The sequence below is a fragment of the Copadichromis virginalis genome, linkage group LG22 (genome assembly GCF_057382275.1).
Source record: "Copadichromis virginalis isolate Kocher_CV1m ecotype Utaka linkage group LG22, C_Virginalis_male_GT1.1, whole genome shotgun sequence".
Classification (NCBI taxonomy): Eukaryota; Metazoa; Chordata; class Actinopteri; order Cichliformes; family Cichlidae; genus Copadichromis; species Copadichromis virginalis.
In genome coordinates this window covers 34,825,700-34,838,138 of record NC_140638.1, presented here as the reverse complement: position 1 = coordinate 34,838,138, position 12,439 = coordinate 34,825,700, and the positions used below count along the sequence as shown (strand labels likewise).

The 12,439-nt window shown below is 36.9% G+C and overlaps 1 protein-coding gene across 1 annotated transcript in view; it reads left to right on the top strand.

The window, feature by feature from the left end:
• The first annotated feature begins 419 nt into the window (after positions 1-419).
• nxph1 (neurexophilin 1) overlaps positions 420-12,439 on the top strand; it is a 68,347-nt gene continuing 56,327 nt past the window's right edge. The window contains exon 1 of the mRNA XM_085445624.1: positions 420-889. Within this exon, the coding sequence (XP_085301750.1) occupies positions 836-889 (54 nt within the window). The 5' untranslated portion in view covers positions 420-835. The remainder of the gene's footprint in view (positions 890-12,439) is intronic.

The following is a 12,439-nucleotide window of genomic DNA, read 5'->3' as shown; positions in this document are numbered from 1 at the left end:
CATGTTGATTTTTGTGTTGTTGCCATGCTTGAATTTAAATTGCATTTAAATAAACAGGATGGGTGTTGAACAGTGGTTGAAAATCTTTTTAAAGAAGACTGCTAACAGCAAATATACAGGAAAAGGGGAAATTATAAACAACAGCTACAGTGCTCTGTTTGTTTAGGTTTGAGGCTCCCTTGTTGAAGGGGGGCTGCCTAAAGTTATTGGCATCATAGTTCAGAATGTCAGCTCATTCATCTATATCAGACGCACAAACCACAACCAAGGTAACCAGCATTTTCTCCACAAGCCTCTGTTACAAAACACGAGAGAGGGAAACTTAATGTTTCCTCACTACATCTTGGAATTTACTCCCGTTATTTTCCCCCCTGCCTTTTTTGCTCCCCCTCATCTCGTCCCTCCCCCCTAGAGCGAGAGTCTCCCTGGTTGTGTTGTAGCAGCGCGTTATAAAGCAGAAAGCCTCGCCATTCCTTTCAGATCGGAACGCTCCAACCGCTGAGCGTGCTGTCCATTAGACAGTCAAGACCTGAACGTGCTCACAACTATGACCCTCCTGCTCCCTCTACCTGGATTAACTCTTAAGTAAGCGCTGGTTGTCGCTACCTGGTCCCTCTAACGTCAAGCCGCGGCAGCAGCCTCACCGGCCGATCGATCCTGTTCCCAATCTGCAACTCTCTGCTTTGTTCTCTTGCCATGGGGTTCGTTGTTTCCTTGTTGCCTGGGCAGCTGATGGGCTTGATTGTGCTGTGAAGTGGATACAAGGTGGATTTATGGTCGTCAAAGCCGAAACTACCATCCGAGGGAAATTAGTGGAAGTTTGAGCTCCGGGAGGATGCAGGTGACGTGTTGGTGCGCCGTGTTCCTTCTGACGCCTGCGCTTTACCTGGTGAGTTAGATTTTTCTTCTAGTTCAACTTTTCTGCACTTCGGTTTTATTCTGCCAGGAAGAAGAAAAGCCGTGTTTGTTGTTGTTTCCACACTGTGTGAGGTCTGTTACCCTTTCAAGCGTGCGTACTCCAAATGCATTTACATTGGCGGTGAGACTGGCGACTGTTCGGGGGATTCCACCTTATATTGCACTGCTTAAAGTATAGAAGTGGAATTCAAAGTTTAGATACACACTTTATTATAACTATGGAACAGTAGGACTTGTGACGGGTGTGCCTTACGCTCAAATTCGCTGTGCGTAATATGCGCAAAGGAAATTCCCTCAAATATATTACATGGTATGTTTTAAAATTATACTTTTCATTTTGAACAGGTACAAATTGTAACACCTACATGTTCGATTGCAGACAGACACAGCAGTAGAAATGTCTCATGAGGGCGCCCTAACAAACCAAAACTCCCGATCAGTCGGGTCGTCTTACGCAAACTGTGGAGCCTCTTAGGCTGGAAAGCAACGAGAGACGGAAGTTGGAGTTTGGGATCGGTTTTGAGAAATGTGACAAATGAGCTTTTCTGCATACTTTAGAATGATTTCTTTAGCTACTTAATAAATAAATAAATAAATAAATAAATCCTGTGAGCAGATTAAACAACTGAAACGTATTTCGCAAAAAACTAACAACGTGTTAGCTTGAAAAGACGCAATTCAGCTTCGGGTTAATATAATACAAGTCTAGTCATAAGTGGGGTTTTTATTTTGAGATAGCAAGAAAACAAAACAAAACAACAAACAATAAACAAACAAACAAACAAACAAACAAAACCAATACTGATTTAGGCTCATCTGGCCGCACAAACGTGATTTAACAAACTGTTGATGATTGTCTACTTGGAAAAGAGCGAGATATAAGCTTTATTCTCGGGCCTGATATTTCGTATAATTTGAGAAAACAAAAAGTAGAAACATAAATTTGATTCTATTTCATTTTTTTCTTCGTCTTCTATAACTCTTTAATTTAGCCGAGCAAATGCCATAACAGTGGAGTTACATATATATATTGCAGACAATATTCCGTTTCATTGAAGCAGAGCATTCACGGGGTAATTTCAGGTTCTCTGAAAACAGCTGTAGTCATTAAGAAATCATAATTCTTTTTGGTTTGTTTGTTTTAAATAAACAATGACCAACTAACTAAACACACAGCCGTATTTAAGTAACTTTCCCTTTCTTTGTCCCGGATAATATCTGTGTATCAGTTTTGCGGCGGTATTATGGGTCGTATCCACACACCCCCCTTCCCCCCCTTCCCCAAAATACACGACTCATTTATTTAAAATAAAATAAAATATAGGGGAAACATGTTTCGGAGGGGAGCTGGCCAAGGTGCTGAAATCATTGAGCGCACACTCTGAAGCATACACAGAAACACGGAGACTTCACAGGAAATATAACAGGCCTAAACACAAGATTATTTTAAAATTCAAATTGAAATGTTCACTGTGAACTAAACTTAGAAGCCTGTGTTGTGTGACCACTTTTTGACACCATTCTCTTCTTGACATTAATTTGCAAGTGGACTCCAATCTTTGGGGAGTACTCTCTGAAATCCCCCCTTAATATTTCCTTGTCCTGTTTCTGTTTCAAATTTTGAGGCATGGTATCAGTTATAGTAATTAAAAAAGATTGTGAATTTATTGTAGAATTGTCACACATTCCACAATATCCATTTTTAAATATTGTGGAATGGTAATGTCAATTCACAGTACAATAAATCCTGTTTGGCATGTTGAATTGAGTATGGAATGAACACACACACACACACACACACACACACACACACACACACACACACCGACAACTCGGCTAGGATAAGCAGAGCTTATAATAGAGCCCGTTAACTATCAGCCTTATCCACCGCAACGAGGATTAGAGCTGAACTTTGATGGTTTTATTTTGTGTTAAAGGCTCTTGTCTCTGCTTAAGCCTCTTGTCTGAGAGCTGTGCCTTGACCCTGATAACAACACAGTCTAGGTAAACCGCTGCACATATAAGACACAGCAGAACTTTTACTTAAAATGACCACTATTTAATTTTCACGCGTCTTATTTCCATCTTATTATTACAATTATTTATGTAAGTGTAGTGTTCACATTGATTTATTTAAACAGTTGTTATGGATAATATTTTGAAGCTTCATTCTGTCTTTCTTTGACACCTTATGAAACGGTAATCTAAAACTATATTTAATTACAGTGCATTCATTTCATTAAAGTGTCATAGTTTCTTCATTACTGTTTAAATATGTCTACACACCCATCCTTATTGTCCACTTATGCAATTCAGGGACCTCACCTATGCCCGTTATTATATTATATTATATTATATTATATTATATTATATTATATTATATTATATTATATTATATTATATTATATTATATTAATTACACAACCTTTCCTCTTGTGGTAATGATCTTATTATCTTGCCGGAACATTCTATTTATTTTAATTTTGTCTCATGTTGTATTATTATTTGATGCTGTAGTGACTCTTTTTTGTGGTTGGATGATCTCATCAGTTTGTCTTGTACTTATTTTTATAGTTAATAGATAGAAATTCTGACAACATGAGAGATTTAAGGATTTGAGTCACTGACAACAGCTTAAATACCAAACTGGCCTCGAGACAGGATACTGTCAGACAGTGAGGTCTTTCGGGTCTGTAACTCCCACTGTCACCACTGCTACTGCCCCCCAATCCCCTGCTCCCTTCCCTCTCACCCTTGGGACTAAAGGATGCAGTGGTCCCATTGGCACCAGTCGTCGTAGTCCTATTAAAGTGTTATTATAAACCAGTGCATTGGATCCTACAATGTCAAACTGTCTGTATGGGAGGCAGGAAAGAAAGTCCCACTGTGATGACTACAGCACACCTTACACAGTGTGACCAGCCTTTTATCACTACCTCCACCGTTCTCCTGACCCCCTTCTCAGCACAAACTTCACATCTACATTCCTCTATAATCCCCCCCCCCAAAAAAAACAAAAAAAAAACAAAACAACAACAACAACAAAAAACCCCAATATACTTTCGTTGAGCTGTTTGAAGCTTAAATCAAGAGCGGGCCAGCATTAATTGAATTATATAGCAAATGGATTCTTGTAAATGCCCACATGCTGTGCAACTGAAGATAAATACACACATACACACAAGTGGACAAGTGCATTGTGTGGTCATCAAGTAAGAGCTGCTGAATGTGTGAAGCTTTCCTTTTTCAGTCCAGATGTCGACTAAGTGAACATTTCTCTCAGTTCCTTCTTCAACCTTTGTGCTACTTAGCTTTTAAAGCAGCATGGAGGCGTCACTTTAGAGCTATGAGAGCTTGGCTGCTGGAAAGAGCCAAGTACAAAAGGGCTCAGAGTTCAGTCTCAGATAACAACAATGCAATTCCCCCACTGCTGCTGTTCCTGCCGCTGCCTTAGTGGTCTCAGCTCAGCCCAGCTACCCAGCTCTGTTACACTCACTGGTTTTCATTTAGTGACTCCACTGAGTCTTTAGTGACTAGTCACCAGCTGCTGTGAATTATTTCATCTACATCAGGGGTTTGCAATGTGAAGATTCACGAGGAGGTTTGGATTGTTCGGAAAAACGTTCCATTTGTTTTCGGAGAGGTTGAAGAGTGCTTCTGTAGGTTTTGTGGGAATTTAATCCTTTATTATTTAGTCCATTATAGTCCTTTTGTATTCTTACTGACCACTTGAAGGGCTTTAGTACAAGCCACATTCATGTAGCATTAATATACATCTATGGTCAGTTTAGAATCCTCAACAAGCCAACATGCAGGTCTTATTGGAGAGAACCCACGCGAGCACAGGGTGAGCACGCAAACTTCATACAAAAGAGGTCCCTGCTTGGATTTGAACCCAGGACTTTCTTTCTGTGAGTATTCATCCTATCACCATGCTGCCCCTAACCTTTTATTTTAAATGACAGAAATAAAACCTCGTGTTTTTCATGGCACCAGTCTCAAAGCACACACGTTTTGATAAGCCTTTGATATTTTGATCTTTAGCAGACAGGAAAATTTGATCAGTTTATCACAGTCGGTTTCATTCTTGTTTATAGTGTCTGTCCTTCCAACAATAACACAAATCAGAGATGATTAAAATAAAAATCAGCACTATTTCTTTTTGCTTAATAAATAACTGATTTGAGGAATTTTAAAACCTTTTCCCCACTCCCCACGTTGTTATTTAGAATTTCAATTGGCATCAAGAAAGATAATTATTATGGTAAAACTGTATTCATTAGAGAAGGTTTAAAAGAATTAGTAAAACTAGATATATCTACCCATTAAAATTTTGAAGTAATCTATGAGAAAAGCAAACAATAAAAATATTCTTCTGGGAAAAAGATAATCGAAGGATAGAATCAAACTGTGATTCAAATCCAGACTTTTTCTCTGTTGTTTAAAAATGAAAATAGAAATAAATAATACATAAAGAAAGCTCGCAAATAAATGACTCACTTTTTCATAATTATTTTCAAGCCTAAATATATCAAATTCTTTATGAATTACTTCATGAAATTTATGAATGACCAATCTAATACTTTTGCCTTACAAGTTTATTTTATTCTACGTTTGAGATATTAGGCTGCATCGGTTTATTAGTCAAACAGGACAGTATTTTCATTTTTATGTCTATCAACCATTAAAATGACATTCAGCAGTGGTAATGAAATGGTTATTGGAGAATTTAGTCTATTTTATATATTGGAGCCAGTTTTACATCTTTAAATGAATATCATACAAATCACAAGATCTTGTGATAAATCATTGTTGTTATATACATATATATATATATATATATATATATATATATATATATATATATATATATATATATACATATATATATATATATATATATATATATATATATATATATATATATATATATATATATATATATATATATATGTATGTATATGTAAGGCCCATGCTAAAACAACTAGAAAATAATCTTGGAACCTCATGTGTGGAGTTCACCTTTGACCTTCAATCAGGACACTGCTGTGCGTCTGGGCAGGCAGACTGATTGTGTAGAACTTTAAATTGATGCATCAAGGAGACTCAGTTTTCACACTGCATGAACTGTAACCTCTGTGATCCTGCCTGTGAGTTCCGGATTGTCTGAGCTCAGACAGTTTTCTCCCACAAACAGTCAAAACAGCACTTGACCTTGGTGTTTTACCATAAAGTCAGTGGTAATCGCACCTACTGTGGTGCGTGGAATCGGCACTTAAGTCCGTTGCTTATTTCTTTTCTCTGCATGCACCATCCAGGGATGATTATTCACATCCAGATGAGGGCAAATGAGGGATATGTGCCTTAGATTTGCATCTCTGTTGATGTTAAAGGAGAGAGGAATCAACCTTAAATATTCCCACAACAGCCCCGCAGACTTTGCAGCCATAGAAAATGGTAGTATTGTCAATGTGTGTGTGTGTGTGTGTTGCTAGTGCATTATGTTTGAAATGGTAAGAGTGTGTGATTAATGACTACAGCCTCTATTCTCTGCTCCTTGCATTGCTCCAGATTTTCAATCGTGTTCGCAGTTCAAAGGTTAAAGCTGGAGCTGATCGTTGAAGGGTGTTGTTCTGAAAAATCCAGCCCTGCTTACGACCTGGGTTTGATCCTGAGGGAAGCCTCAACCCACCCCCCACCCAGCACTTGCTCCCCTCTCCACATAGAGCAATCCTTTTATGGCGAAGTGTGTGACACCTTGATAGCAGCACTTTGAAGCAGCCCATGAAGCAAAGTGTTTCTAAAGGAAAGAAGGGACTAGATAACCTCATTCCACCTGCTTTACATTTCCAGGTATTCATGTAACTCTGGAGTCTGCCATGTGTTTGGTTCATTGCAGCTAAAGAGATAGCACAAACCTACAGCACTCAAACTGAAAACTGTTTCACTTGGGTTGATTCAGATTTGTTGATGGTTTTTTGGGCCCAGCATCCAGGAGCTCATGTCACAGAGCTATAAATGGTGAATACAGCATCATACCTGTTTGTTAGAGGCATCTCTTCTGCTGCCAGGTCATTCACAGTAGAAAAACAACAAAACAAGCTGTTAATGGTTTAATAAAATCAATGCGAAAACAAACAGCAGCCATGATGACCAGTGAAAGATCTGCATGTACAGAACTATCAATTATTTAAAATAAATGTTTCAGTTTCAATTTCAGTAGCAAACTGAAGTCAACATTATTCGTTACTTGTGTTATATATATGTATATATATACACATACATCCTTGAGCACAGGTCTTCTGCCAGAGGCCTGGCAGCTTGAGGGTCCTTGCTCTTCCAAGGACAGTGTTCTTCTAGACAGAAATCTCGGATGAAAGCAGGAGAATATGCAATTTGGTGTGTCATTTTTACTATTATTATTATTTATTATATTATTATAATAGATTAACTTTATCTATACAAATGATTTATAATGATTTATTTTATTATAATAAACACATTTCAAAGTATTCCAAGTTTAAAATGTATTAAGAGTTTAAAGTTTTATAGATTAGTTTTATAGTTTATAGTTTTATATATATATATATATATATATATTATAGTTATTATAGTTATTATAGTTTTATAGTTTAAAGTTTTATAAAGAGTTTTAAGTTTAAAATGTATTAAGACACTATTGAGACATCATGATCACAACATGTGACCTGATCACAGGTGGATATGGTACACACACCCACACACCCACACACGCACACACACACACACCACAATTTTGTCCATATATACTTTATTAAAGATATATATATATATATATATATATATATCTTTAATATATAGAAAATAAAAGGATAAAAGCAGAAGGAAGAGGAGAAGTGGTGGAATGACTGCGTGTGTGTGTTTGTGCTGGGGGGGGATGCTTCCCTCCACTGCCTCGGCAGTGATGGATCTGCCATCTGAGCTCTTGTCTGCTGCACAGTCGAGCAGTCACAGCATCCACTGATGGGAATTACGAGCCATGTCCGTTATCTTCTACTTTAGATCTTTCCATCCTGTTGGGATACAGTGCTCGAGTATGTGGGTGCTGTCACTTCACTGCAGACACATGTATAGATGACTTGTGAAAAAAGTGAGTGAGTGATGAATACCTATGTGTGCTCTCAAAACTTGGGATTAGCCCCATATATTGCTTGACATTATTGCACTATTTGTGTGAAATCATTACAGCAAAATCAGGGAGGATTTTACTTAACAGTGTAAAATCTAAGGAGCTGTTAAAGAATTGTGTTCATCTCAAAGTCAGTAGAGATTTTTATTTTTAAGCTGTTTTCTATATTACAACTTATTAAACCTCTAAGACACTCCTAAACTTATTAGAAAAACAGCAAAACAAATGTGTTAAGCAACCTTTGACACAACCACATTGTGAGTAAACCATTTGAATCAATTAACCCTTAATAATCCTAACTCACTCTTCTTCACAAAATAGTCCAATCAAATGGAAGTCTTCAAATTAAAAAAGTTGTTTTCCCATTTTTAAGTCTCCCATTTATCCAGTACAAAGCTCCACTGTCCACAGGGTACTCATCCACTGAACTATCAGATTAACTGGTCTCATAATGACAACTCGTACTTAACTTTGATATCATCGGTAATCAGTTATGGAAATCAAAACACCATGGTGTGCTAATTGTTTATATTTAGAGGTAAGTCCTTTAACCATATCAAGCTTCCAATTCTGCCAGCAACAAAGAGAAATAGATATAGATGCAGGCAGATATAATGTGATATAATGTGAATGTGTGAGTATCATATAAATTAATGAGCTAGCCAGTTTCCGTCAAAAGATGATATACCATGCTCTGACTGAAGGATAAATAAACAGCAAATAAAGAATACATAGATCTCTCAAATCACTTTGGATGTAAATAATGACAGAAACAACAGCAGGTTTCTTTTTAGGGTTATTGAAGTTGAGCTAGTTTATACATAATGGTGTGCTACCTGGTGGGTAGAAAGGGAAATGTAGTGGGAGTCACATAGCACAGACAGATTAATGAACAGTCAGCAAGCAAGAAAAAAGAGAAGAAGAGAAAAAAATTGAACATATAATACACAATATGTAAAACATGATATAATACTCAAGGGTTTTAATTACAACATATTTCATTTCTTAAGCTTAGATACTCTTTTCTGAACTTTGCCATTAAGGCTGCACACAGGGCAGCTGTGGCTACAATGTAGCTGCCATCACCAGTGTGTGAATGTGTGGATGACTGAATGTAGTGTAAAGCGCTTTGGGGTCCATAGGGACTAAGTAAAGCGCTATACAAATACAGGCCATTTACCATTTAGGAGGTGTTAAATTTAGTATTTTGGAGTGAGAATTTGCTGGTGTGGATAAGAACCTTTCCAAGAATTATAAATTAATTAGCAACAACTATCACTGTCCTTAAGAATACTTTTATCTATACCCAATAGTAGGGCTGCAACCAAAGATCATTTTGGTAGCTGACTAATCTGCCAATTTCTTGTTTTGATTAGATGATTATTTCAGTAACTCTTATCTCCGCTTCCGGAGTTTTTCCTGCAAAGAGGCTCATGCACCTCTCAAATGGCTGAAGTCATGACAGAGAGCATCTTTAGTGTGGTTATCAGCGGCTGGGAACATCATCTGGAAGATCAGAGCAAGCCTCACTCCTGAGCATGTCTACTGCAATCGTGAATTCATGAACCGAATCATCTGTAAACTTTGGAAACTTTACAACTTTGGAGCCAGCCTTCCACTGGTGGTTCGGAAACCACTTACTGCTAAAGAGACAGAGTGAAAGTGGACAGCATATCGTTGATTATTGGTTCTGTTATTAGTTAGCTAACATAAATTAATATATGCCTATTGACCGCAACCAACCAACCAACCAACCAACCAACCAACCAACGAGGTGTTGTAATGTTCCGTACTGACAGAAGATGGCACTAAACATGTTTTTAAACTTGAAGCACTCAAATGTAGCTTCACAGACAGAGTTACATCTGTGTCAGTTTCTGAGAGCTGTCGTGTAAATGGTGTAAATTAACCTTTATATGTGTAGTGTTTCAAGTCCTGTTCAAGGATATTTTAATCAATCACACTTAATCATCACAATTATTAAGAGGAGAAAAATCAAAAGTTCTTAAGGTTCAGTTAATGATTCTAAACGAGACTGCTTTTCATGGGATATTATATCTATATCTATTATTCTTCTCCAGTATTTATATTGAATCAAAGCAAAACCCTGGCATTTAATCTCCAATCACAACAGAACTGCTTTTGAAACCCTTGGTTCAGTTTCTGTAGTGTACAGATGAAACAAGAGAAATGTGAGTTATGGAGAAGAAGAGGAAAAGGATAAAGGGAAGAGGCTGCTTCATGAGTACATTATTCCAATTTGTCCTCAATACCACATGTCTATCAGAATGGACTGTTTGTGCTGTCACTGTCACTCTCAGCAAACAGGTTGAAATAATATGCATCTGAGGAAAAGCACACTACACAATTGTCAACAGATGACATAGATTTATTTATTTCTTTAGATGGAACAATAAATTATCAGTCTTTGTGTAAGGCACAAGAGAAAATGTTTTATTTATTGGTTTATTTTTTTTGTTTTGTAACAATATATTTAACAATATAACTCTGATTACTATGATGCTTAAAGGCTTCTTTTTATTCCTGAGAAAACCTGAGAAAGTTTAACTTTGATTTCAATTTGATTTATTATTTTCTGTCAAAAGTTAACCATAGAAAATGTGCTGTCAAATTATCATTGCTATATTCTATGTTATCTTTTATCTATAGTTTACATTTCATAGGTATGTATGATAAATGTAAATCCTTATTTTTAACATTTGAAAAACAGAAGTGTTATAGAAGAACACACAGAAAATGAAAAACTGAACTTATCTGGTCAGTTCCAAATAAATAATTTACATTAAAAATTTAGTAAATTAAAAACAAATTCTCTCTCTCTAAGTCTTCAACAAAATGCCGAACATACACTATATCATTTCTTCTGTATAGGTTCAACTACATTAAATCCTTGTGTAACAACCACACAAATAAACTGACAACAAATAAACATTCTGTATTCAAAAAAAATTCAAGAAACTTTTAAATGGAAACAAAAGAGAAGAAAAACAAAACTGACATATCAATTCAACTGTGGCCGGCTTCAAGGGAAGCAATAAATAAACTTTTTTTTTTAAAAGGCACAAGAAGTGTAGCACTGTCTCAATGAAGTGTGCAGAGAGGCTCATATATGGCTGGGTTGTGCAACTTGAACACAAATCCAATATGGCAGTGAAATATGACACAGCTGTCTCTCTACACTATTGTAGCTGGGAGGTGCCATCTGAAGGTAATGTTTACGGCCCACGAGGTAATTATGTTAATCATGCTCTCAAACTTGACATTTTTAACTGTGCTTTTACTGACATCATGGATTCCAGGATGTGCGTCTGGGTGAAATCACTGTGCCCTCTAGGCTGAATTTTATTGACACACTATTTCACCTATAAGTTACATTAGTTCAGTTTGGTAATGAAGAATTTAAACACCCATATCATTGACAAGTTTTTGCAGTGCAAACTCAGTTTAATCATTCAATTAACTGTAATTTAGTGTTTCTGGTAACCAGCATGACTGACGAGTACACTGAACAGATGAGCGTATGCAAGTCAGACTTTGGGAAGTAGCCCTCAATGTGTCTTTGAAACTAAAACGAGGTCATTCACCAGCTTGTGCAGCTAGTTTTAAAACATGATGCTACTTGTGAATTTCAAAACAAATGTAAATGTGTCGATAACATTCTGTGTCAGCAATCATTTATCTGCTTCTGTAACCAGAGAAAAGCTCTCTCCTGTTCGTCCAAGATTAAGTTTTAAAACATTTACATTTCTTCATGTACTACGCATGAGGGCTTGCAATTGCATGTTTGTGCCATAAAAGATATATATATATATATATATATATATATATATGTGTGTGTGTGTGTGTGTGTGTGTGTGTGTGTGCGTGTGTGTGTGTACCATCTCATCTATCTATCTATCATCCATGCAGGATCTCAAGATGCAAGATGTCCACCGTCACCAAGAATACAATTTGTAAAACAACACCAAATTGGATTGAAATCTTGCGGTGCCTACAAGTGTCCTGTGTTCAAAAAGGCGTATGTGCAGGCTCATTTTGCCAGTGAATATTGAAATGATTCAGAGAAGGCTTGGGAGAAAGCACTGTGGTCAGATGAAACCAAAATCAAACTTTATTGTATCAGCTCGACCCACCTGGTTTGGAGGAAGAATGCTGAATATAACCCAAAGAACACCATCCCCACATTAAGCACAGAGGAGGAAACATTATGCTTTGGGTTTGTTTTTCTGCTGAGGGTACATGACAACTTCGTCACATTGACGGGCCAATGAACCAGGCCGTGTACTATGAAAACTAGGATAAGAATCCGTCAATCAGAACACTGAAAATGGG